We start from the raw sequence: 27,098 nt of genomic DNA, 5'->3' as shown, positions 1-27,098 counted from the left end.
CGCCCCCCCAGGGGGGGGGATGGCCATGCCACAATCCCTTCTCCTCCATTCTCTCTGGATCTTGGACATGCATGCACATGCGCCGGGAGTGAGTTGAAGCCACTGGGTCTGGGACTCCAACCATGGTCAACTACATGGGAGTCCAGCAACATAGCCATTATGCCAACTGCTGGTCCCACTTCTCAGTGATTCTGTAAGAAACTTGTTAAAATACCTGTCTTTCAGCTGTGAAATCTAAGGCTCAGGTGAAATGATTAGTGAATGGCCATATATCCAGTACATGGCACCAGATTTCAATTCTTTCCACTGTACCAAACTGATTCTCAGAATAAAAATGAGGCAGGCTTCAAGAAGTTCTTATGCATATTATGAAAAAATTATCCATGAATTTCAAAAATTATTTGCATTAAAATAAACTTATACTTTAATTTCATTTTCCATGTACTTTATGAAATCCCTTTATACCCACAGTCTTAAGGATGGTTCAACTTAGTATTTTTTGACTTTATGATAGGTTTATTGGGATGTAAATCCCATTGTAAATCATCTGTACGTGGAACCCAGGTTGAATTGTTTTGATAAAGTAGGTAAGGATGTTTCTATTAGGTTTTCGGACAAATGCGTCATGACGTTTCTGACAACCCAGTAGTTATCTAACAAAGAAGGAAGGGAAGAGGAGCTGGGAGTTGGAAGTGTACTTAGACAAACCAGAAAACAGTAATAGTTACCATTTTAGGAGCACTTAATCTTGTTAAAGCTTTGCATGAATGTCTTTTTGTTACCATTTTATAGATAACAAAAGTGAAGTTTAGAGAAATTAATCACTTTGACTGAGGTCACATAAGAGGAAGACCATGAGTTCTAATTCCTGGACCCCTGCTACTAAATCCTGTACAAACTGCTCCTGAGAAAGTTGCTATGGGACCATCAACTAGAAATCAATAAAAGGTTTTCAGAGCCCAGTTACGCCTTGGCCCTATTTGTATGAATTGTTTTGAGAACCCAATGAAATAAAGCTTTATTACTTTTCTGTAGTACTTAGCAGTTCAGAAGTGGAGAGAATGGGGCAGAGGAAAGAGGGGAGGCAAGGGGAAGTATAGAGTAATCTAATAAATCAGAAAGGGACTTCAAGGTGCAGAAATGGAGTCCACAATTGCAGTGGACTGTGTCATTGAGGAAGTTTTGTTTGCAGTTCCTTCGTGCAATAAAATTTATTATGGTGGTTTCTTTGATGCAAAGTATAACTGGGACATGGAGGAAAGATTGCAGAAATGGGTATGATGAGATCTTTGACCCCCAGAAGGTTAAAGTGCAGCACCATGTTGTATGATTGAAGGGTATGGGAGAGGTGGAGGGTGGAGGATGGAGAAGTACAGGACAGTTCTGTACAAATTGGCTTGTTGTAGACTGAGGGTGAAATTAGGTAGGGCTGGCTAGGGAGATGCCAATCAGGAAGATTCTAGCTTCTCAGGAAGATCCTTGGTTTTGGGCCACTGTGTTCTATCTAGGCCTGGTCTCATGTCCCAAGATGTATTTTACTGAGTACCTGAAAATGATCCTAAGTCTGTTAGAGACAGGGTGGTTTTCAGACTCAAGTGACTAAGCTCAGAAGAGAATGCCAATTTATTTTAGAATGAAAGATTGCTTTCCTGTTAACAGGATTCTGGAGTTTGTTAGGATATTGCTTTTCAATATCAAGAGATCTAGAAGTCAAATTTAATATCAACCTTGTTTAGTGAGTATGGGATAACAGGACAGAATGTTTACAAGGAAGAATACATTAGAAAAAAGCTAAAATTGGGCCAGCCGGTAGCATAGTGAGAAAGGTGGCTGCATCCCACTTGGGCAACTGGGCAGTTTGAGTTCCAGACCTGGCAAGAAAAGGGCTGGCACATCTGTGTACCAGATGCTCAAAATCCTAAGAAGGGGATGGAGAAGAGATTGAGGCTTGGCCATCTCCTTGGGGGATGATTTTTCACTTTTATATCTCTCTGTCTCTCTATCTCTGAGGAGCACACAAGTCCTATGGCAAAAAAAAAAAAGCTAAAATTGTTGGTTGTGTACCATATAACTGTACTAAGTACTCTGTATTAAGTACTTTGCATACAGTAGGCATTTATTGAAAAATTTCTCAGTGGTTCTCCTGCAAAGTAGGCACAGTTATCCACAATTTACAAATGAGGAATTCAAGGTTTTGTTAAAAGTGTAAGAGGCTGAACTGGGAATTGAATCAAATCACTCTGACTCTTAAGAGCCTGTACGCTTAGCTGTGATTATATGCAGTTCCTTTATTTATTATTTTTTAAGAGGGATTTTTGCTATAGGGTGCACATGTTCACCAGACAGAGACAGACAGAAAGCAAGAATTTATCCCCCTTCCCCAGGGATGGCCATGCCGCAATCCTTTCTCCTCAATTCTCCTCTTGGAATCTTGGGCACATGTGCACACACACATGCCCAGCGTGAGTTTTAAGCTACCAGGTCCTGGACTCAAACCATGGTTGACTACATGGAAGTTCAGCAATGCAAACATTATACCATCTGCTGGTCCCAGCAGTTCCTTTTTTAAGGTTCATAAAATAACCTTGTTCCACTGTAGGGAAGGATGATATGTTATTTATCTCCAGTACAAATTTCTCTGGGCAGTTCTGGAGTCAGAATGTTCCTCTTTTTTTTTTTTTTTTTTTCCCTAAATTTTTCCAAGTTTATCTGTTGACTAGTCTGATGTAGTCACATTCTTTGTTATATATTAATGACATCATCCACCTTTCTTTTTTTAAAAGAAGAATTATGTATTTAATTTTATTTATTTTTATTTAATTTGACCAGAGAGAGAGAAGGAAAGTGGTAAAGTAAGCCGCCAAGTTCTGGACTTGAACCACAGTTGGCCACGTGAGAGTTCAGTACCTTAACCACAACACCGCACCACTTGCCAGCCCCATCATCCACACCTTTTTGTCCTCTCTTCTTTTGGTTTGGAAGATATACTGTCTTTTTGGAGGGATTTTTACATATCTACACAAATTGATTTTTTTGTTGATTTTTACCATCTTTCGTGGGTTAAGTTTCTCGGTGTCCTTTAGCGTCTAGCTTGTCAACTTCCCCCTCTCTCCTCTTCCTTCTCTGTTGGGCTTAAATTCAGATTGTAAGGCTGATTTCTGAATACTCAGTCTGGCTCCAGTCCAGCTATGCAATTTAGCCATGGCTCTCTGGATTGCTAGCTGTTATTATTAATACTGTGCCTCCCTTCATGCTCTCCTGTGTCTCAAATCAAATCCACTTACTCATTGTACCTAAATGTCCTTGATTTCTTACTTGGGTGCCTTTTTTTTTTCTGCTGACATTGCTTGGAATGTCATTCTTCGAATGAAGCTTCTTTGTCTGAATCCTCATTGGGAGTAATCACTTCCGAGTCTCATAGCAGAATATTCTCTTTTTTGTCTCCTTTATGACATAGTATACTTTTCTGCCATATTTTTCAGTTGTTGTGTACATGCATTTGTCTCTCCTACTAGACAATAACCTCATCGAGCTGATCTGTCTGGTTGACTGACCTTTGTGTTTTCCCTTAGCTCCTAGTTTCGTTCCCAGCACGGCACAGGTATTTGATGTCTATGGGATGGGTGAATGAACAGAATTTCAGATTTAAGTTTCTGCTCGTTGGTTTAGATTTCTCCATTTTTGTTTTTCTTCTTTCTCATATACTTTCATTCTTTTTTATTAACCATGCTGTTTTTCCTTGCACTGACTCACTAAACTTGCCTTTCCCATTCCCTTTTTTTTAACCAGATCTTGCCTCATTCTTTCCCCATTAGCCCTCACTGCGTGGGTGTGCCACATGCTGCTGGTCAGATTTTCTACATCCTTTTGTGGCTCTATTCTCTCCGTGAGTCATATGACCAGGGTGGGAATCGAGTGGTGATTACATTAAGGTCTTACTAAAGTGACCATGTATAGAGAACAGTCCTTTGTCAGTATGTTGCTTTGAAGTGGGGAATTTTCTGATCCATGTTTCATAGGAAAAGAAATGAGTGAAAGAGATCCTTGGATATTTGGGGGGTAGCTCACAGCATATATTCACACTGTGAGATGTGGGATGTCAGGCATCGTATTTGACCAAGGAAATAATGTAGGAAACCACAGAAGCTTCTGCCAAACATTAATAGTGAATCCCTGAATTTTTTCTACAGCTGGAAGAAACATTAGAGATTAGTGTAGTCCCACCCTCCTGTTTTCCAAAGAAAACAGACCCAGAGAAGCTTAATGACTTGTCCATAAGAATGTTTACTCCTTACACCGAATGTGGCCTCCGAATGTGGCCTCTGGAGCCACCAACTCTTTGAAGCAGTAAGTTGCATCCAAAGTAGAGGTTTTAGGTCTCTACCTGAAGGCTTTTGCAGTACTGAAAAGTACTCTTCAACTTGAATTCAGGGCAGTGTTCATGAGAAGGGCCCTTTTAGCCATCCCAGTCAGTTCCTTCTGGGAATATGCTCAGGGAAGACTGGCTGACAACAATCTGTTTCTTCTGCATTTGAAAAGGGGCCAACTTTTCATTATAAAAATATTTCCAATTTTCTTGCTCTTTTTCTTAGCCCTCATATTCCAAGTTTTATTTCAGTCTTAATTTCCTTACCGACACTAGTTTTCCTTATCAGCACTATATGTGTTAAGTGTTTATTGCTTACTCTAGGTCAGATGTCCTTATGAAGCATGGGAAATCCAGAAAGTGACTAAGAGGCTCACAGCTGCTTTTTGTTACTTGGTAGGTGAACCTGTTACCTGACTCATAGAATGGTGTATGTTATTGCACCATAATACTGTTGAGCGAACCAGTTGTTGGCAAATATGCAAGGGTACCTGCTTGTCAAAGATTTGACACTGTTGGCCTAGGCAGCAGCAATGTAAAGAGATTGGACTGCTCAAAACAGGAAGTCAAGTGCAAACAGGATGACTTGTCTTTACTGTAACGTGTATACCTGTGTTTTGAAACTCAGAGTGGTTAAGTAGTCAAGACTTCTAATGTTTGAGCTTAACTAATTAAGTCTCCATCTCCTGGTGTGAAAAGAAACGAACATAACTAGTCCTTTCCTGCTCTTGCCCTTATTCGTATGCACGTCTTCTAGGGACCAGGCCTTTTTTTTGTTTCTTCCTGGAATGTGATTGTTTTTTTCTAGCTTACACTATATTGCACCCATATGGTTTATAAAATGAAACCGCTGAATCGACCACTGATCTGTTACTTTTTTTTTTTTTAAAGGTTTTTGCCATAGGGCACGTGCACTCACCAGAGAGAGAGAGAGAGAGGAGGGAAAGTGAGAAATCACCCTCCAGGGGGATGGGCATGCTGCAGTTTATTCTCCTCTACCCTTCTCTTGAGATTTTGGGCATGTATGCACATGCATCTGGCGTGGGTTTCAAACCACTGGATCCAAGACTTGAACTGTGGTTGGCCTTGGAAAACCAGCCACCTTAACCAGCACGCCACCTGCTGGCTCCAATCAGTTACTTTTGATAAGAGATTTAGTTTGTGCTTAGATAAATATTTTTTAATAATGATAGGAAATTTTAGCCTATAATTCACTAGTTTTAAATAAGGGTTTCCTTTTACTTAGTTTCATAATTTCTAGCATATCATTTGAATGCTTTCTGGGTGTAGTAGTTTACAAATTACTCTGGAGCCTTTGTGATTAAAAAATTTTTTGTTTAGTCTTTGAATTGAAAATTTCCTTGAGTACTAGGAACTGAATCTAATGTTAGCTGCTGAATTGTTTCACCCCTGACAAGTCTGGCAGGGAATAAATAAGTAATTTGTTTGGGGTCACTCAGCTGATAAACAATCTTAGCAACCCCTATTTTCTTTTTCTTTCTTTTTCTTTCTTTTTTTTAAGACAGAGAGATATTTTTGCAATAGGGTATGTTGCTCACCTGAGAGACAGAGAGAGAAAGGGAGAAATCATCCCTCGGGAGAAATGACCACCCCAAATCTCTTCTCCATTCTCCTCCTGGAATTTTGGACATGCACACACATGCACCTGGTGTGAATTTCAAGTCTCTGGGTCCAGGACTTGAACCGTGGTCAGTAATGTGGGAGTCCAGCACCTTAACCACTATGCTACCTTCTGGTCCTGCAACCCCTGTTTTCTGAACCCCCCTCTCATTTCTCATTATTTCCTACAGTGAAGCCTGCTTTATTACAATAACTGGGGGGACTGGACGGGCTATAGCATAGCCACCTGCAGAGAGTTGTCTTGGCATCTTTGTGGATTATTACAACTGCTTGAATAATTTCAGAACAGATGCCTTCTGCTCATCTCAAACAATAATACAGGGCAGGTAGAAGTCTTGATAATATTTACTGTGCAGTCTGTATCCCTACCACATTGTGAAGACCGTCTGTCCTTCCATTCTGGAATTCTAAGAACAAATGAGTAAAGTTAAGCAGCACAACTCAAGGTGGATGGTCTAGTGACTGCATGTGAAAGTAGTGTGAACAATTTCCTAATATCAGCCCAATATTTCCCAGTATTTGCTAATATTGTCACATTTTCCTTACATCTATCAAGAGTGGTGAGTTTGAGGTGGTTTCACTTTGTCGTGGCATATGGGCAAAGAATAAAACCCAAAGACCAGGTTCAGCATAGGTGCTCTTTGCATGGAGAGGCTACAGTGAGAATACAAAAGGTTTGGTCTTTGTGTGTTTTTTTTTTTGTTTGTTTGTTTTGTGGTTTTTTTTTTTTTTTTTTTTTTTTTTTGTTTTTGTGTTTTTTTTTTTTTTTTTTTTTGTGGCATTAGGTGAACTTTAGAAATATCCATTTATTTCTGCTTCTTAGAATAGATACTGGGCATATTATCTCCTGGCAGGAGTACCCAGTCTTTCAGAAACTCAGCATAATTTTTGGATTGAGATCAAATATCAAACCAAGGTATAAAAGTCCATGGGAGGAAGGGGACGTAGTCTGAATTCATCCTGGATTTATCATACAATCCCATCTGACTTCAGTGCAGTGCATGCAGTTCATTTCATCAGGTGGGTGCCCGGTGGATATGTTCGTGCTTCTCTGAAACTGGCAGAGAAGGGTCAAGGAACTAAAGGAGAAATTCTTACCTGGATGGACTTTGAGGTAGGGTAGTGAGGAGAGGTGACCAACAGATTAGCAGTGGGATAGAATTGGGAAGACATTTAATCACATAGGGCTACAAGGAGGATAAATCATTTCTTTTTTTTTATTATTATGTATCTTATTCAGTGTGTATGTACATGTGTGAGCAAGAGAGAGAAATTTCTTAAGTTCCCTTGTATAATTAAGAGCTGGTGGGAGGAGCCTGGAGTCAGTTCTTGGAGTGGTTCAAAAATTTAGTTTAGGGGAACCAGCAGTTAGCGTAATGGCTATGTCGCTGGACTCCCATGTAGTCGACCGCAGTTCGTGTCCCGGACCTGGTGGCTTAAAAAACTCACGCCGGGCGCATGTGCGTGCGTGCCCAAGATCCCGAGAGGAGAATGGAGGAGAAGGGATTGCGGCGTGACCATCCCCCCTGGGGGGTGATTTCTCGCTTTCTGTCTCTATGTCTCTCTCTGTCTGTCTGGCGAGCGCACGCGCCCTACAGTGAAAATCTCTCCAAAAAAAAAAAAATTTTAGTTTAGGAGGCCTGCAGGTGGCATGGTGGTTAAAGGGTGCTTGAACTCCTACATGGCCAACTGCAGCTCAAGTCCTGGACCTGGAGGTTTGCTTTCTCACTTTCTCTCTCTTTCTCTCTCGCTTTCTTTCCCTCTGTCCCTTTCTGGTCAATTTTTTTTAAAGTAAATAAATAAATAAATAAAAGAATTCTTTAAAACAAATTTTTAGATTGGGGGCCAGCAGGTGGCATGGGTTAAGGTACTGGACTCCTACATGACTGATGGTGATTTGAGTCTTGGACCTGATGCTTTGAAAATCACACCAGGGGCATATGCCTGTGTGTCCAAAATCCCAAGAAGAAAATGGAGGAGAAGGGATTGTGGGTGGCCATCTCCCCTGGGGAGTGATTTCTCACTTTCTCTCTCACTTTCTCTCTTTGTTTCCCTCTGACTAGTACAAGGGCCCTATGATAAAAACCTTAAAAAAATTTTAGATTGAGCTTTATTAAAGGGTTTAGCATGTCTAAAGGACAAAAGAGTAAGGAATAGAGCAGACAAATTTTATCTCTATTCTTTTAATTATTTATTCCTTTCAATTATCATTTCAATGTAACAGTTATTTGGGAAATTTATAGTTTAAAGGGATTAAATAACATACCTCTTCATTCCACCCCACAGAACACTTTGGTCCAGTAACTTCTGTGCAGTCCACATTGGAAAGGTAAATATTGGGTTGTCAGAAAAGCCATGACGTATTTTTGCATATAAAAAGTAAGTCATGGGACTAGCAGTTAGCATAATGGCTATGTTGCTGAACTCCCATGTAGCCGACCGCGGTTTGAGTCCTGGACCCGGTGGCTTAAACTCACAATGGGCGTGTGTGAGTGCGTGCCCAAGATCCCAAGAGAAGGGATTGCTGCATGGCCATCCCCCCTGGGGGGTGATTTCTCACTTTCTATCTCTCTCTGCCTTTCTGGAGAGTGCACATGCCCTATAGCAAAAACCTCTCCAAAAAAAAAAAAAAGTAAGCCATGACTTTATCTACAACCAACCTAGTAGCATCATTTTGATCCTGGACAGAATTCTTGTCCTGAAGTGCTGCCTTTTCCCACTGTGTAGGAGCCTCTTACGTAGTCCATGGCTGCTGCTGCTGCTTTTTTTTTTTTTTAATCTTGGTTACCGGTTAGTCAGTCACTGTGATAATATCTTGTAAAAGCAGCTTCTTCAATCAGAAGGTTCAGAAAAGCTTATCTGGTCAATCCTGTTTCCTGCATAAAAGTGTGAGGGGAATCAGAGTCTTTATTCTTGATGAGCTTTGTCATCAGTTTTGATGGAAGAAAGATCCTGCAGTAATTAAACTGCAGGTCCGTTTATTCTGTTTTCAGCGTTACAAGACTTCACTCTGAACTGCTTTCTTTCCTGATTGAGTCGTCCTTTGGGGCAGAATGCCTGGGCTGAAAGGGAACGTGTAGGTTTCTCTGCTGCAGTGTTCAATCTGTCATCTCTCCTAAACTCCACACTAAAAAGCAGCCATTTAATTGGTCAGACCCCAGGGCGATATTTTGGCACAGTTCCATTGGTTAGAATTGCTTTTCCCTGAACTTCGTAACAGATGCTGAGGTCCCTCTGCTGATATTTGTCATAGACTAGTTGAAACTAGGGAGTTTCCAAGAACATTTATAACTTGTGATTATTATGTATGTTTTTCAGTTGTTTACAACGGTTACCACTTCAGGAAAAGAGCTCACTTACTGCTAGTGGGAAGTGAAATCTCTCTCCTTTTCTCCTTAGTCATATTGTCTTTTTTTTTTTCCTTTTTTTCACACTTTATGTTTCAAACCCTCTGGGGTTTTACGTCATCTATCTTTTTATGTTTCTCCTACCATGCTTGGACCTCAAGAGTCAATAGGACCAATACAATAGGAACAATAGGCCAAGCACTGCACAGATCTGGTATATCTAGTAGAGGTTGGTTTCTTTGATTTCTAACATTTCACTTCTGTTATTTTACTTCTGTATTTTTTTGTCATGTTTACTTATTTGCATTTGTATTATTTGCATTCCCCACCATAGCACCACTCTAGATCAAAACCATTAGCAATGCATTAAAATCTTCTGTGATTTTTGATGCAGGGAAAAGATGGAAGGGACATTCTTAAGCTCTCCCTCTCTGGTTTTCTACTGCTGTAATAACCAACAGTTTCAACATTTTTCTTCACCATTTATTTATAAGGCAGAGTGCACATGCACTCACCAGAGTCAGAGAGAAAGCATCCTCCCCGATGGGGTGTGATCACACTACAATCACTTCTCCATCTTGTTGAGATTTTGCACATATTACACATGCACACACATATATACACACCTGGTGCTTTTTTCAAGCTTCCACACCCAGGATTTGAATTGTGGTTAGCCATGAGGGATTTACCTCCCTTAACCACTAGGCTATGGGGCTGGAGCTGAAAAAAGTCTTTAAAAAGAAAAGAAAAAAGAAAAAAAAAAAAAGAGGGTAATGGAGCATTAGTTCAAGTTGACACAGTAAAGTCAAAGACTCCTGAACTGACACAAAAGCTAGCAAATATGGAAACTGAAATACATCCTAAATATCAATGAAGGGCTTTATTTTTAGGAACTTGGGTGATCTATATCACCTGTGCCCTGAAACTGTAGAAAGTAGGTAGCATAGTAGTTAAGGTGCTGGATTCCCGTGTGACCGCTTTTCGAGTCCCAGACCCGACAGCTTGAAACTCATGCTGAGTATGTGTGTGTAGGCTCAAAATCCCAAGAGGAGAATGGAGGAGAAAGAATTGTGGCATGGCCATTCTCCCTGGGGAGTGGTTTCTCACTTTCTCTCTCTCTCTTTCTGTGTCTCTGGTGAGCTCACATGCCCTACAGGAAAAAAAAAAAAATCTTAAAAAAAGAAAAGAAAAAGAAGAGGGTAGGAACTAGTAATTAACACTTTCTGCCTGCATGCCACTTTTGCTGATTTCAATGATCTACTATGGTTGAGCCATTTACCTTACTTTTCTAGCCCAGGGGCCGTTGAATTACTAGTGCTAAGTATAGGCTATGTGGGTGCTACAAGCAGTCCCCTATTTCTGTAGGACCAAAATAGTCAAAGAATGTGGACTTAGATTTGTTGACCCTGGTCCAGTTACCTAACTCTCAGGACCCACAGCTTCTTCATTTACAAGATGGTCATTTTAATTCTGCTTTTTGTAGGTTATTGTATTAAATGAGTTACTAGGTGCAAATGTAGCAGCTCATTTGGTACACATTAGGTGTTTTGTCATGTTTTTACTTTGTCCTAAAAAAATAGAAGTTTCTTAGATCATCTGAAAAGGGTCTCTAGCAACCTAGGGTCTGAAAAATCCCAAATATTACCCACATCTGCACCTGTAGTAGCAGCACAGGATATTATCCTGTTCCTAGAGCTTCCTTCCTTTCTACTAAAATTTATAATGGGGGCTAGAGGAGATAGGGACTCTAGTCCTAATGCTTTGAAGTCATTGACATCTCCTTATAAATGGATGCTCTGGAAGCTGACTTGGAAAGAGGCAAACATTTCACCTTTATTAACTTCATGCCTTATTCTAATGCCTGCTGTTTACTGAATGTTCATCACTGCCCTATGCTCGCTCTCTCTTTTTTAACATTCCCTTTATTTTCTTTTAAAATTATTTTATTTTATACTTTTAATCATTGTACATCACAACAGCTTGTAAAATGAATTACCCAACATAAATACACTTCCCACCAGTCTAGTTTAAGATATCATACACGTTATCATCGACAGTCTTCCTTTTCTGTGTCCCTTAAATGTCTTGCCTCTTTATTTTTCTCCTTGATTCCTTTCCTCTCACTCTCTCCTATCTCCCACCCTACTTCCAAACTGTATCCAGTATCCATAACCATTTTTCATGGTTCTATATATAACCTTTGTTTCCTCCATAGTGTGCAGTAGAGATATACAGTGTCTATCTTTCATAGCCTGTCTTGCTTCACTCAGCAGTAAATCTTCCATATTTGTCCACTTCTTTTTTTTTAATTTCTTAAACTTTATTTACTTATTTATTTATTTATTTATTTATTTTGACCAGAGAGAGATACAGAAAGAGAGAGAAAGTAGCCCACCCACCAGATCCAGAATTTGAACCGTACTCAGCCATGTGGGAGTCCAACACCCTTAACCACCACGCCGCCTGTTGGCCCGCATGTTTGTCCACTTTCTATGAAATGCCAGGGTCTTGTTTTTTATGGCTGAGTAGTATTCCAGTGTATATGTGTCACACTTTTCAATCCATTCATCTGTTCATAGACATTTGGGTTGGTGCCCTCTGTTCTTTATGTTGGATGGAATAGCTTGGCAAGGTATGATGTATGATTCCTCTTTATACCGAGTGCCTCCTTTGTGTCCAGCCGTTATTCTGAAGTGCAGAGAGGCAACTTTACTCAGCCAGAGTTTAAGGTTGAGTCTACTGATTTGAAAACCAAAGTAAACATATCTGGTAACAGTTTTCCTTTCTTTTTTTTTTTTTTTTTTATAACAAAACTGTAATCTTCTAAAGTTTTTTTTTTTTTTTTTTTTTTTTTTTATAACAAACCTGTAATCTTCTAAAAATTTAGCCCTAAAATAAAATTCTTATCTAGGAAGTATGCATTATCCATTACACACATCTAAAGTGCTGTCTTGGAGAATGGAAAATGTCTGTAAGGATTTAGAGCCTTTGGAAATGTTTTCCCCTGCTGAGTTCCAGCCTTGTGAAACAGCCCTTGTTTATGTCCAGCCCATGCACCACTTCAGCGGGGCTGTTTATTCTAATTCAGGCCTCGAGTTCTAATGTTCTGCCATGTACTTGTCTCCTCTATGACTTAGGTGTTCCAGATTCTGTGTTCTAAAACACGTACCTTGGAAGTATTCTCGTTGTCACAAAGAACACGCTTCATTGTCCCACACCCAGCAAATGATGGCAGACTGTGGTTTACTCTGCAGGTTGCTTATTTACCCATGCAACAGTTGCCCTGTCTTGTGCTCATTGTGTTGTCACCAGGATTTTAAATCTCTCTAAGTCAGGGTGGATACTTCAGGCAGATTTACTGGAAAATTCCAAACTGCAACTCTGAGATTCTGTTTTAAATTAAACCGTTTCAACAGTCTTCAAGTTTCTTGTCAAACTAACTTATTTGGAAAAGTAAGCAGCCATCCAAGTTAAGAGATGATTTTAAATTTCAGGTGAGTTCTCAAGGTATAGGTGATTCTTTGTTATGAAGGTGGTATATTCAGCTGTGTCAGGACTCGCCACACCCATGCCTTGATTGGTAAGAAATCTGAGTTTTGGGTGACCAGAAGGAGGAGAGAGACCTTGGGCATTTCAGCCAATAGTCACCATTAAGCATACAGGCCATTACCGTTTTAGAATTTCAACTTAGAGTTTAATATATTTTTAAATCGTGCTGTTTATTGAATGCTTACTATAGACCAGGCATCTTATATAAGTGTTATTTCTTGTCCCTACAGTTACCTTCTAACATGGGAGCTATTAGTCTCCTCCTTTTTTTCTTTTAATTTGCCAGAGGGTGCATGCACTGGCCAGAGAGGGAGAGAGACTGTGAGAAAGCACCCCTTTTGAGGATGGGCACACCACAATCCTTTATCCATTTCTCCCTCCTTTTGGGATTTTGGCACATGCACACACATGCCTGGAGAGTCTGGGACTTGAACTGCACATTTGGCCATATGGGATCAGCCTCCTTAACCACCATGCAATGGCTGGCTTCGTATTACTTTAAAAACTTAGGACACCCATCACTTTGTCATTATAAATATGGAGAAAATGCTTTTGGCACTTAAGAGAAGTAACTAGTACTTGCTTCAGCAGCAATACTAATGAAACACTCGATGGTCCTCTGAACTCAGTTTGTTCGTTCCACAAATTATTTGGGTGCCTACTATGAGGCGGCACTATGCCACAGATAACAAAAGGGTGGCAGGGGCAATTCCTGCCCTTGGAGATAGACTGTAACCCAACAAACAGGTATAAGTACTGATGGTTCTCATGAAGGAAACCAAAAGACAGCGAGGCAGCGCATGTGTCTGGGCAGAGCTCCTCCAGCTGGGTGATATTGGAGTTGAGACCTGAAGGATGAGAAGGAGCAGCAGAGAGAGACGCACGGGAGAGCAAATGCAGAGACCTGAGGCAGGAAGGAGGCTTGTGTGCTTGAGGCTTAGTGAGTGAGGAAAGTGTGCAGCATGAATTAGAGAATGGGGCAGGGTCTTTTAATCATGTATAGAGTGGTGATTTTTATTCTGAAATACAATGGGAATCCATTAAAGAATTTTAAGTGTGTGTTGAGAGAAGGGGAATGGTTAGTATGTTGTGGAGAAAGAGTTGGAGAGAGGCAAGAACTGAACATGGGAAACTACATGGGAGGCAATTCTTTCATTCAAGAAGCCATTTAAGACTCCAGAAACAGAGTAGAGCACAAAGTCCCTTTCTTAGTGGAGTTTCTATTCTAGTTAGGGAAGGCAAGTAACAGGTAAGCAGATAATATCAGCTAGTACCAAATGATATGTATGACATGAGAAAACGACATGTGCAAATGAGCTTGGATGCCAAGCAGGAACCAAGCATGTGAAATTCTGGGGAGAATAGTCCAGGCAGAATGAAGAAACAGCAAATTCAAAGGGCTTAAGGAGGAACATGTAAGTTGTATATATGAAAGGTGATGATTTTGCCACTGTCAGGGGCAGGGGAAATGGAGATAGTAATTTATGTTTGATTCCTTGGTTTAAGAAAGGTATTTAAGGCCAACCAGTGGCATGGTAATTGAGGCAGCTAGATCTCATATGGCTGACTGCAGTTCAAGTCTACAGTTAAAATCCCATACCTGGAGGCTTGAGGAACACACCAGATGTGTGTACAAGTGTGCCCAAAATCCAAAGAGGAGAATGGGAGGAGGGTACTTTCTTGCACGGACTTACACACACTCTCTCTGTCGGTCTCTGTCTCTGTCTCTGGCAAGTACATATGCCCTATAGCGAATAAAAAAGAGTAAAGAAAGGTACTTAAAGCCTCCTGGGGTGTGAATGGACAGGGCCTCCCAAGACAGTCTGGGCCCTCCCAACATTTTAAGAATGGGGTCGGTCATAGGCAGAAATGGCATATGGAGGCTTTCAGGTAGGAGGAAAGCCAAAGGGACAGAGGTCTGGGAGCTTGAGAGGTGATGAGGGGAGATTGTTTCAGAAGGAGGGAAGGGTTGCTACAGAACGGTTGTGTAACATAAAGATAGAGAAAGGCCAATCAGATCTGGCCACTCTGAATTCCTTGGTAACCTTGAAATGAGATTTCGTGGAGTTGTTGGGTCAAGAAAGACTAGAGAAAGTTGAAGAAATGGAGTCAAATATTTGGAGTTTTGATTCAGAGAAGAGCACAGCAAAGGAATTTTATAGAAGGGAAGACTTTGGGGTCAAAATGTGTTTTTATTTTAGTTCTTTTTGCAAATTTCAAATACTCTTATTAGATGCTTTTTTATAAATATATATCTTAATATTTATTAAATATATATTTAAAGTTTTTGGAGAGGTTTTAGCTATAGGGCATGTGTGCTTGCCAGACAGACAGACAGAGACAGAGAGACAGAAAGCGAGAAATCACCCCCCAGGGGGGATGGCCACGCCACAATCCCTTCTCCTCCATTCTCCTCTCAGGATCTTGGGCACACACACACGCGCCCAGCGTGAGTTTAAGCCACCAGGTCCGGGACTCGAACTGCAGTCAACTATGTGGGAATCCAGCGACATAGCCATTACGCTAACTGCTGGTCCCTATTAGATGCTTTTTAAAAAAGATTTATTTAGGGACCAGCAGTTAGCATAATGTGGCATAATGGCTATGTCATTGGACTCCCATGTAGTCGACCACAGTTCAAGTCCTGGCTTAAACTCACACCAGGTGCGTGTGCGTGCGTGCCCAAGATCCTGAGAGGAGAATAGAGAAGGGATTGCAACATGGCCATTGCTCCTGGGGGGTGATTTCTCACTTTCTGTCTCTCTGTCTCTCTCTGTCTTTCTGGCAAGTGCATGTACCTTATAGCAAAAACCTCTCCAAAAAATTTTATTTAATTTGATTTATTATTATTATTATTTAATTTGCTATAGGGCTTATGCCCTCTCCAGTGAGAGACAAACAGAGAGATAGGGAAGCTGACAGGACTCAAACTGTCGTCTTGAACGGCATTTGGCCATGTGGGATTCCAGCGCCTTAACCAGTATATCACCTGTTGGCCACACTTTCTTATTTTTTTTTTAATATTGATTGAGTGATTTCCAGAAAGTGAGCTCACTAGAGAGCCAAAGAGCACTCTCCAGTGGGGCATGATCACATCACAATCCCTTCTCCTCCATCTCTGTCTTGTTGGGATTTGGAGCAGGCATGTATGCACATGTGATTTTCAAGCCACTGAGGCTGAGATTTGAACCATGGTTGGCATATGGCATGTGGCTTCCTTAACCATTGGGCTCTGGGGCCAGTCATTTTAGGTACTTCTTTTAAAATCATACAATCTTTTAATTGAAATATAACTAGAAAAGTCTACAAAGTACTTTTTTTTTGGAGAGGTTTTCGCTATAGGGCGTGTGCGCTCGCCAGACAGACAGAGACAGAGAGACAGAAAGCGAGAAATCACCCCCCAGGGGGGATGGTCACACCGCAGTCCCTTCTCCTTCATTCTCCTCTCGAGATCTTGGGCACGCACGCACACGCGCCCGGCGTGAATTTTAAGCCACCGGGTCCAGGACGCGAACCACGGTCAACTTCGTGGGAGTCCAGCGACATAGCCATTACACTAACTGCTGGTTCCCTACAAAGTACTTTTAAGTGTACATTTTGATGAATATTCACAAAGTAAACATATCTGTATAATTAGCATTCAGATTTAGAAACAGGATGTTATCAGAAGCCCTCTGTGACTCCTTTTACCATCCTCATCCCAGAATAAATACTATCCTGAGTACTATCCTGATTTCTAGCACTGCAATTTGAGTTTTTGAATTTTATATAAATGGAATAACTTAGCATGTATTCATTTGTGCCTACTTTTTTCACTCAGTGTTAGAGGGTTCATCTATGCTGTGTACATCAGTAGTATATTCTAATTGTTATGTGAACATGCTATAATTTACTTTTCCATCATACTATTGTCATACAATTGGGTTGTTTTTTAGCTTGGGGCTATTTTATAATAGTGCTTCCATTAATTTTCATGTCTGCTTGCTTTTTCTGAACATATTTTTATTGTACCTGTACCTGAAAGTAGAATTACAAAGCCATGGTACTAAATATATGTGTGTACATATCTGTGTGTATATATGTATGTACAACAGTCTACATGTATGAGGGGGGAACAGTAGATTATACCATGTAGCCTGACTTGGTAGTAGGCTTTATCGTTTAGGTTTGTGGAAGTACACACTTTGATATTCACACAATGAAATTGTCTGAAAATACATTTCTCAGAATATACCCCCATCACTAAGCAACACATGGGTATATATATATATACATATTCCCAAGTTGGCTGTATTAATTTACATTTCAACCAGTAGTAGAGTTCCAAGTGCTCTGTGTTCTCATCAACACTTGCTAGCATCGCTTGACCATTCCAGTGAATGTTTGGTGGTAACATATGTGGTGTTTGTGATTTGTACTTCTCTTGTGACAAAGAAGAATTTTTAAAATCTGGAAAGTCCTAGAGTGTGCCTGAAGGCTGAAGGAAAGTTACAGTAGAGACAAAGAGCAAAAGCTCAGGGGGGCATGGCCTGTAGAAAAATAGATTTTTGGATAAAATCAGGAATACTTCTCTTGTGGCCACAGAACATAGGCTTCAGGGTTTAAGTGATCGAGGCTCGAACTCTGCCTTTGCTTCCTTCTAGCTATGACCTTTAGTAAGTTACTTACCTTCTCAGAACCTTGATTTTTCTGACCTGAAAGTGGAAAGAACTGATCTGCCTTGCCAGAATTGTTATAAGGATGGCATAAGATAATACAAGTAAAGTACCTAGCTCAGTGCCTGGCAGATAAGAAGCATTCTTCTCGTAGAGGATGGGTACTTTCTTCTTTGCCTCACAAAATAGGTAATTACTTATCTATTATTTCAGAGAGGCTTAGCTAAGCCATATTGATAGGCCTTTCACAGCATTTCCTTTCAGAGCGATTGCAATTGTACTTTAATTGCTTTAAAGATAATATACAAGACGAAGCTAAGCCCGTTCTGTGTTAATGATCCATAACGTGGGAGCCTTTTCTTCATGCACTTACAGCATAGATGCTTTTAACCGTTCCAGGGCTATGTTAGTGACAGGAAGTGCACCACCCTCAATAAACTGGAGAGATTCACTAAGGCTTGCCATCCAAACCTTTTCTTTTTAATTTTTATTTTCCCTCTAAATTCTGTTTTGTTTTTCAGTAATTTTCTGATTTGCCATGTCTGAAAGGCACTTTGAGATTTGGGGGCATTTAAATTAGGTATTTTTAAAGGCATTTTGTCTTATACGGTGGGCGCACCATAAATGTGTTAATTCCAAGATGTTGCTGCCTGAGCATCCTTGCCCGTTGTTGCAGAACTACCTTGGCATACAGAGCAGTTCATTAAGATCAGAACAGATTGGGTGAGAACCTTGAGGACTTCACTGCCTTTGTTTTGGGTGGTTAGCAAGGGAGTTTTGGAGTTACATTACAAACCAGCATGACCCTTCTACTACCTTATTCCCTTCCTGGGAAAACCCATGGCAACCAGTGATCCACTTTAAATTATTTACCTTGGGTAAGTGAACAAGTAGAAGTGTTTTAAAATTACTTAGGAACCTAGGACCTAGTAGGGAGAAATCACATTATCTATACTCTTTCCTCTATGACTGTACCTAGCCCTCCTGGAGTAGGTCATTTATCTTACCCTGTTAGTAACACTGATTTTCCTTTTCAGCGGGGCTAAGTCTCCCAAGAAAGACCTGCATACCTATCAAGCTGACAAAATTCTATGTGCTAGCTGGCTGTGTGACTCATACCACAGAGTTCTTACAGGAAATAGTAAATTTGCTTGTTCACTCCAGCCCTCCATCTCCCATCTTTCTCTCCCCTAGGCGAAGTGGAAGAGGAGAGACTGGCAGATTTCAAACAGGCTCAGTAGGAAAGCAGTCAGAGACTGTGTTTTAGGATTAAATTGCCAAATCCATCTTTTCAGAAGAGGGTGAGGGGAGTTTGGGAAGGAATTTTCAAGCCTTCTGTGAGGATCTTTCAAGATCAGAAGGAGGTTTACACATCAGAGAGTGGAGTTTTTCAAGGTTGCCTCCATAGGGAGAATTCTTTAATTTGTTCCACTTTCAGTCCTTTAGTAACATAATCAGATGTCATGTGTTTATATCTATTTAGGGCTAAGGCATGAAAAAAATATTCCCAAGAGAAAAGCGATTATCTTGTATGGCATTGTTAAAATGATAACCTCTTACCTTCTGCTCCCTGAAATAATCCTGAATGTAGTTTTTTAGGCTTAATTAGAGCTTTCTAGTTTGGCAGGAGAGTACTTTTATATGAAGACATTAGGAGATGTTTCAATTTTGGTTTTTAAATATCTATCAAAAAGAGTAAAAGCCTAGTCCACTGACTTTGTGAACCTGTTCTACTAAACTGAACAGATGTAAGATATTTTAGCACTGGAGATCCTTGCCCCTACTTCCCCCTCCCCATCATCCCCTTGTCCACATACTACTATATCTTCAAGGTAATAAGACTTTGTTCCCTACCTAAACATGGGGCCTATAGGATGACAGAATAAGACATTTCAAATCTTCTCACAGAGCCATGTCCTTCTTTTTAGAGTAGCCAAGTACTTGAATAGGTTGATGGCTTTTCTTTCGGAGATGTTCAGAGAAGCTCCTTAGTTAGGAGTAAAGTTAAGAGAATGAAAATAGTGTGTAATAATGTGAGTTTTCTTGAATCCAAGCTCAAGAAGAGCCTTCTTACATCTTGTATCAAGATGACTAAGTTGAGCTATTCTGCCTTTCCAGGCCTGAAGCTCACTTAGGGCAAGGTCCTTGTTAATATCACTTTTGGTTTTCCTCTGTACAACTACTGCTCCCTAAGTTCCTGTTAAAGCACATGGACTTAAACAACGTACAGCCTTCCAGTTTTTCCCTACTAATAGTGTCTTACCAAGTAAGTCTGCCCATTTTGTGGCAAAGTCCTTTCATTCATTCTTTTAAAAAAAGAAAAAAGGTATTACCAAAGGGTTGCATGTACTCATTAGAGAGAGAGAGACAGAGAGAACGAACTCTCCAGTGGGATGTGATCATGCTGTAATTGCTTTCCTCATTTCTCCTTCCTATCAGGATTTTGGGCCTGCATATACATGTTCCTAATGTATTTTTTTAAGCCACCAAGGCCAGTTGGAACCTTAGTTGGCCCTGTGGGATTCAGCTTTCAATGCACAGCTCTTAACCACTGCACTCTGGGCCAACCTGCAAAGTCATTATTTCTTAGGGAAAATTTACAACATCTAGATTCCTTCTGTGGAAGAAACATGTATTTTCTCCTTGTAATTTAATCTATCCCCTCTTCCCTTTTTATTTCATTCTTTCACCTTTGTGTTGCTGGTACCAACTTACCTTGGTTACATCTATTTTTATCTCTGCTTCACTTTCTGATGAAAGAGAGAACATTTCTCCTGCCCAGAAACAGTCCATCTGCCAATCTGACCACTTGACCGTTTTTTTTTCTACTCACCCTTACTTCCATCATTTATTGCCTTGCACTGTGGTTTCTTAGTATGTTTTTTATTATTATTATTATTCTACAGTGAGTTCTATAGTAATCTTAGTAATCCTAGATACTGTTCAGCTACTTTCTTCTTTCTTCCTTTCACAGGTACATTTCTTCTTTTTTTTTTTTTTAAGAATTATTTATTTAATTTTATTCATTCATTCTTTCATTTTAATTTGACCAGAGAGAGGGAGAGAAGTGGGAAAGCAAGCCACCAGGTTCAGGACACAAACCGTGGTTGGCTTTGTGGGAGTGTCCAGTGCCCCAACCACCACATCACCTGCTGGTCCCCATTTCACAGACTCATTTCTATCCTTAGAGTCTTACAAATTCTCAGTTCTCACTCCCTTTTCAACCTATGGTTATTAGTCAGCTTTCTTCCTAAACTGCTTAGGCAGAGAGCATATACACTTTCCTAAAACTTAAGTCCACTGGGCATTTTGCTTCCCTCATTGCATTCTGTTCTCTGGGTCATTTGACATTGTTGATCATTTTTTTTGTAATTCAAAATGCTCTTCCCATTCCCCCACCTCTGAGCATTTGTTCTCTTTTGTTCTGTTTGCTGGCTTTTCTCTGTTTGAACTTTAGATGCAGTGATCTCAAGGGTTTTTCCAGCTCGCCTTCTTTCCTGACCCAAACCATCTAGCCAGTCTGCTGTCCCATTCTTTATGTATTAGTAGTTTCAGTAGGCCCAAAACATTTATCTTCAGCTCGGCCACGTATACATGTGCCCAGCTCTACATGAACATGTCCCACGGATGCATACTTAACCTGCTCCTGCTCCCAGCACACACAGACACACATCTCTTCCTGAAGGCTTTATCCAGGAAATGATTCCATGTCTATTCCATGTCTATGTGTAATTCAGCATCCCTAGAATGTGTCCTAGTCTCTTTTCTCTTCCCTTTTCCCCACCTCATTCAGGTAAGTAACACATCCTGCTCATTGTTAGAGATCTCGCCCTTTCTTTCATGTCCGTGTCATAACTTGCCTTGACTACCACAAATCCTACTCCTTTTTTTTTAAAAAGAATTATTTTATTCGTTCATTCATTTATTATAATTTGACCAGAGAGAGACACACAGAGAGAAAGAGGAAAGTGAGGAAGCAAGCCACCAGGTCCAGGACTTGAACCATGGTTGGCCATGTGGGAATGTCCAGCACCTTAACCACCACGGCACCTGCTGATCCCCATCACAAATCCTACTTCTGACCCACCCTGGCTGTCCTGTTCTCCACACTGCTCACAGTCTTACATGCCCACTTTAACATACAATGAAATCATAAAACCTGGCTGCCCAAAACTCCTTAATCTTGTTCCATTATATCTCGGATAAAGCCCAGGTTCCTTACTATGCCTCCTCTTCCCCACCCCTATCCCTGACCTAACCAAGCTTTTTGTAGTTTAAAGACATGGTGCATGCATTTATTTGTTTCTTGAAAATTCCTTCTTTTCTTGACTTTCTAGTAAATTCCCACTTAACTCCCATATCAAGATTGACTATATGGCACCTCATCCCCTCTACCCCTACAGAACTGACCATTTCCTCTTTGTGTCCACTCCTCCCCAGTACACTCTACAAACCTCCATTAAAGCACTAATTACCCTGAAATTTCAGTTTTGTGTTTTATGTTTAGTTTCCTCTTTGTACTGTATGGTCATGGACTTACCTAGTACTGGAAATGGCACAGCATTGGCTTCAATAAAGGTTGTATATATTCAGGAGTGATTAGAAATGTTAGGAGACAGTCCCTACAGCCTTATTCCTTTCAGGGAGAATAAGCCCAGGAAGTCAAATGATAATTACGATGCTATCCCTAGATTTATTTCCAACCTTTGTCTTCCTAGAGAACTAGTATTTACTAAGTGCTTTCCAGTCTGCAGAGTGACCAGAAAAGAAGCACAGAAAAGGTATGACCTATTAGAGGTAGAAACATGGCTCTATGGTAAAGCAGGATTTGGCACCCAGGCCTTCTGATCCCAGGTCCCATGGTTTTTGTGTGTTATACAGTCTCAGATGTGTCGTATCAATATGCAACTTAAACAATTGCAAAATTCCTCTTTCAGAGGGTGACTGTTCTATTGTCCCATTCTATTGCCAACAAAGAACTCATTTAAGAATACATGCACTATGTGAAGAACTCTTTTTTTTTCAATGATTTTATTTAACTTTATTTATTCATTTGTTTATTTCAGTTTGACCAGAGAGGGACAGAGTGAGAGAGAGAGAAAGTGAGAAAGCAGGCCACCAGGTCTGGGACTCAAACCGCAGTCAGCCATGTGGGAATCCAGCGCCTTTAATCACCATGCCACCTGCCAGCCCCAGAAGAACTCTTTATTACACCATGTGAACTGTGACTTACAAGCAAGGCAGATTAAGTTCCTGTCTTCTGGGAACTGAAACCTTATGACAGTAATATTGAGTCAAGAGAGAAATATTTTTGATGTGCTGGAAATTGAATGAATGTGTGGTTGGTTAAAATTTAAATATTTCAGGCTGGCCCTGTGGCTTGGTGGTCAGGGGAGTGAGGTCCCACATGGCTGACTGAGAGGCTTGAAAAACATGCTGGGCACACATGTGTGCATGCCCAAATCTCAGCAGGATGGAGAAATGGAGAAGGGATTGTAGCGTGACCTCGCCCCCTTGAGAACATGCATTTTTCCCTTCTCTCCCACTTTCTGTCTCTTTCTGGTGAGCACATACACACTCTGGCAAGATTTCTTTGAAAAGATGTAAACATTCATATGATCTGCTTGTTGAATAGCCTTTGGTGAGCCACCTGTCTAACAGGGCACTGTTACACTTAGTGCGTTCCTGTTCCCATTGGCAAGGAAGGAAGGAGTGACTCAGGTGCCTGCAGGAGAGCATGGACAATATCACAGGGGCATTGGAGATGGTGTTGGAACCCTTAAAAGGACCTAGAGAAGGCTCGAGTCCTAAGGTGATAAGCTGTATGACCCAGGAAGGTACTTCCCTCTGCTGGCCTCATTGTTTTCCTCTAAAATGACTAGGTTGGGCCAGATCTTCCCTTAGTTCCTTCCAGTTACAGAGTCTTTGAGCTATAAAAGTGCCTTTGTTCAAAAAGAGTGAGACAATCAAGAGACAGAGCAGACTGTTCTTTTGTGTGAACTGATTATTGAATAGTAGTGTTAAATGTTTCATTTATTATTTCTGTAAACAAAGAGTTTGAACTCAGAACATTCGCCCTGACTACCTTAGTCCGCTGAGAAAAACACTGATCTATCACAGCGGTTCTTGGCGTTTTTGTGGACTCATATATTATAGGAATCTTTAGGTTATTCTGACATTTGAGGGGTTGGATCTTCTTTGTTCTGTAATCATAAAAATCATTGATGCCTATGGGACCGGCAAGTGGCATGGTGGTTAAAGGCGCTGGACTCCCACATGGCCAACCATGGTTCAAGTCTCGGACCTGGTGGCTTGCTTTCTCTTCCTCTCTCTCTCTCTCTGATCAAACTGGAAAATAATAATGATAATAATAATAAATAAAGTTAAATAAAATAATTCTAAAAAAAAAATCATCAATGCCTCAACCTGCAATACCTGTATTTGATATGTTAAATAGGAATAACAGTCCCAAACGTACTCATAAACCTGCAGAGGCACTGATTCAGCAAGGAATCAAATGTTTGCTGAGCGTCTGCCATGTGTATAATACTGGCAGGGTGCAGGACAGACATGAATACAACAGACATGAATTCTCCCCGCCCTAAGAGAACTTACGGCTTAGCAGTAGGAAAGCAGGTAAACATATCTGTGCAGGAGACTGGCACAGTTGCCATGGTAGACTAGGGGTACGAATGTTAGAGTTAAGTTTCGCTAGCCTGTGGGTTGGGAAATGAAGAGGCAGCATGGTGTAAGAAAAAGACATTAGATTTGGAGACTGGGTTTTTCAAATCTCAGCTCTCTGTGTGTTAGCTGTGTATTTGATTTCTTTGAGTCTGGGTTGTCTCATCTGTATAAAGGAACTCATACCTCCTCCCCATGGTCAGTGTGAGTGTGGAACTGTGTGGGTAGCTGTGTGTGTGTGTGTGTGTGAGAGAGAGAGAGAGAGAGAGAGAGAGAGAGAGAGAAAGTTCTGTCTGAACTGTAGGAACAATAAAGTGTGTGCTAAGCCTATAGTTGCAGTGAGAAAAGATATTATTTGAAGTTAGATCTCAGATTAAACCTAGTCAGGAATCCTTCAGAGGTGGTATGCCAAGTTGACATCAGTGATCTGTACTCCCCTCTTCCATGGAACAGTGTCCGTGGTTGATAGAGAGGGCAAGAGATCGGTAGTCCCTGAGAACATGTGCTCCTCCCCTGACTCTGGTAGCAGTTGCGGGTTGAATATCCTTGTCCACCCATCCCCTCTAGGGATGGAAGTGACGGTAGAGGTCTGTCTTAACTCTGACCTTTTCCCCCCTTCTTCCAGATTTTATCATGTGGGCAACCTGCTGCAACTGGTTCTGCCTGGATGGACAGCCTGAGGAGGTCCCACCACCTCAGGGAGCCAGGTCACAAGCCTATTCCAACCCTGGGTACAGCTCCTTCCCTTCTCCAACAGGCTCAGAACCAAGCTGCAAGGCCTGTGGGGCCCACTTCGCAAACACGGCCAGGAAGGTGAGTGCCGACTCCTCAGACTGCTCTGTCTCTAATCACCGCCTTGGGAACTTGAGTAAGCTGTGTCACCATCCTAGGAATGCCTGCCACCTTGCCTCTACCTGTGCAGTGCTGGTGACTCAGACCCCCCATCCCTTTCATGAAAATGTTCAACCGAAACTAACCAAGTGAATGAAAGTACCTTAGTCTAGGTTTGGAGCCAGTAGACCTGAATTCATTTATCATTCTTGTCCTGTACTAGCTGTATGATTTCACCTCTCTTGACATTCAGTATCCTTGTCCTTAAGATGAGGACGATAGTAGTATCCACTTCCCAGTGCTGTGAGAATGAAAGTGGATGAACAATGAAGGATGTCTATTGCGATGCTTGGAACATAGTCGGCATTCAGTGGCATTTCCTTCATTAACTAACAGATAGATACTTCTGTTCTTTTTTATCAAAAACAATGTTAGGGATATATCAGGTACAACAAGACCCTAACAGACAAAGAATGGAACTTACTTACTGTAATGGATTCTATTTAGGAAATGCACGAAGGCCAGGCATCCTAGATTAGCAAGCAGGAAGTAAAATCAATGGCTGAGTGATGGTGGGCATGGGCCATCGCTTTGCCGGTGCCCAGAGGCAGCAAGTTCTCTACAGTCAACCATGACTTGGGCAGAAGGTGAACCGCAACTAAAATAAAGAATTCATGCATTCTTCTGCAGAATGAGAAATTTGCAGCCCAGAATGAGAGACAGGATATGATGTTAAATGGTATTAATGGGAAATTGAGAGGGAATAATAACTTTAAACCATCTGCTATATGCAAAGGACCGTTTTAAGGAATTTGTTGTCTGATTTAATCCTACAGTTACTATGATAATAGGTTTTAGAATCCCTGAAATCCTGTTTTGCATATGAGAAATGAAGGCTTAGAATTTAAAATTTAAGAAGAAAACTGTATGTGTCAAGTTCCTGACAAATAGCATAAGAAACATCAAAATACTTATTATTTCCCCTCTGTGCTGAAATATTGCTCATGATCATAAAGTTATTAAATGGTAGAGCTGGGATTCAAACCCATGTCCTTGATTCCATAGCTACTTCCCAGAAGACATTGGGCATGTCAGGTTGAAGATGAAGGGTTATAGACGTGAGTACCCAGGAGCATGTCAATGATTACGACAAGGGACTTTTTCCTATTTGTTGGAAAATAAATGATTGACTGTCTCCCATGTGTTGGATATTACCTGGGCTAGCCAGGGAGGCAGAGATGAAGATGGTCATCTCTGCCTAAGAGGGAGCTTACAGTGAAACAGGGAGACCAGGACAATAAACAGCATATTATGAGATGAGAAGAAAGTTTCTAACAAGAAGAGCTTTTATGGGACAAGAAAAATTCCAATTTGAATGGCAAAAGATGGTTATTGACACACTTTTCTTGCTACAAAAGTCTGAATTAGTTTCATGCATTTCACAATGAATTTTGTGAATATTAAGAATGGTTTTTTTCCTATTGGAATTTTTCATTTATAATTTCATGCTTAAGTGGATCAGTGTTCTTATCTTAAGGGTTTGACATTTAACAGCCAAAGGCTTTTAAAATGTCTTTTTTGGAAGTGACTGAATTGAAATGATTACATGGATTTTACTGTTTTCTCCTTTTTTCATCATGATCAGTCTTTGCTGAATGCTCACTGGGTGCTCAGCACAGATAACATTAAGGACTCTACAGAGAGAACATAAGTAAGGTGCATCCCCTGCATTCTCTGGCTTCCCAGGTTTGGAGAGAAATGGCAGGGTGTGCTTTTGACACAAGAGCCAAACATCGCGTCTGTATTGGTAACACCTACGTATGATTTAGCAGTGGCCCAGACAATTACAGAGGAAATTTGGCACTCAGCTTTTTTAGTTAGACTGGTCTGAGGATGTGAAGGAGGTTGTGCTTGGAAACAGGGAAGTGATAATCTCAGAATGGAAAGAAAGAAGCGGTTCTTAGGTATTGCAGAAGCTCAGAGATGAGGCAAAGGGGGAAAGGAATGAAAGGTTGCTTTTGGCCCAGC

General features: G+C 40.8%; 1 protein-coding gene across 8 annotated transcripts in view; it reads left to right on the top strand.

Moving 5' to 3' along the window:
- RFFL (ring finger and FYVE like domain containing E3 ubiquitin protein ligase) overlaps positions 1-27,098 on the top strand; it is an 84,676-nt gene that overhangs the window by 41,364 nt on the left and 16,214 nt on the right. For 5 of the 8 annotated variants that reach the window (XM_006154395.3, XM_006154396.3, XM_027774155.1 and 2 more), the window contains one exon: positions 24,865-25,052. In XM_006154395.3, the coding sequence (XP_006154457.1) occupies positions 24,865-25,052 (188 nt within the window). Of the gene's footprint in view, positions 1-4,695; positions 4,763-8,293; positions 8,337-12,769; positions 12,849-24,864; positions 25,053-27,098 lie in introns of those variants that run through there. The other 3 variants (XM_006154398.3, XM_027774156.1, XM_006154397.3) reach the window with 3 other exon arrangements.

Source organism: Tupaia chinensis, unplaced genomic scaffold (genome assembly GCF_000334495.1).
Source record: "Tupaia chinensis unplaced genomic scaffold, TupChi_1.0 Scaffold000407_4, whole genome shotgun sequence".
Taxonomy (NCBI): Eukaryota; Metazoa; Chordata; class Mammalia; order Scandentia; family Tupaiidae; genus Tupaia; species Tupaia belangeri.
This window is presented reverse-complemented; position numbering and strand designations above follow the sequence as displayed.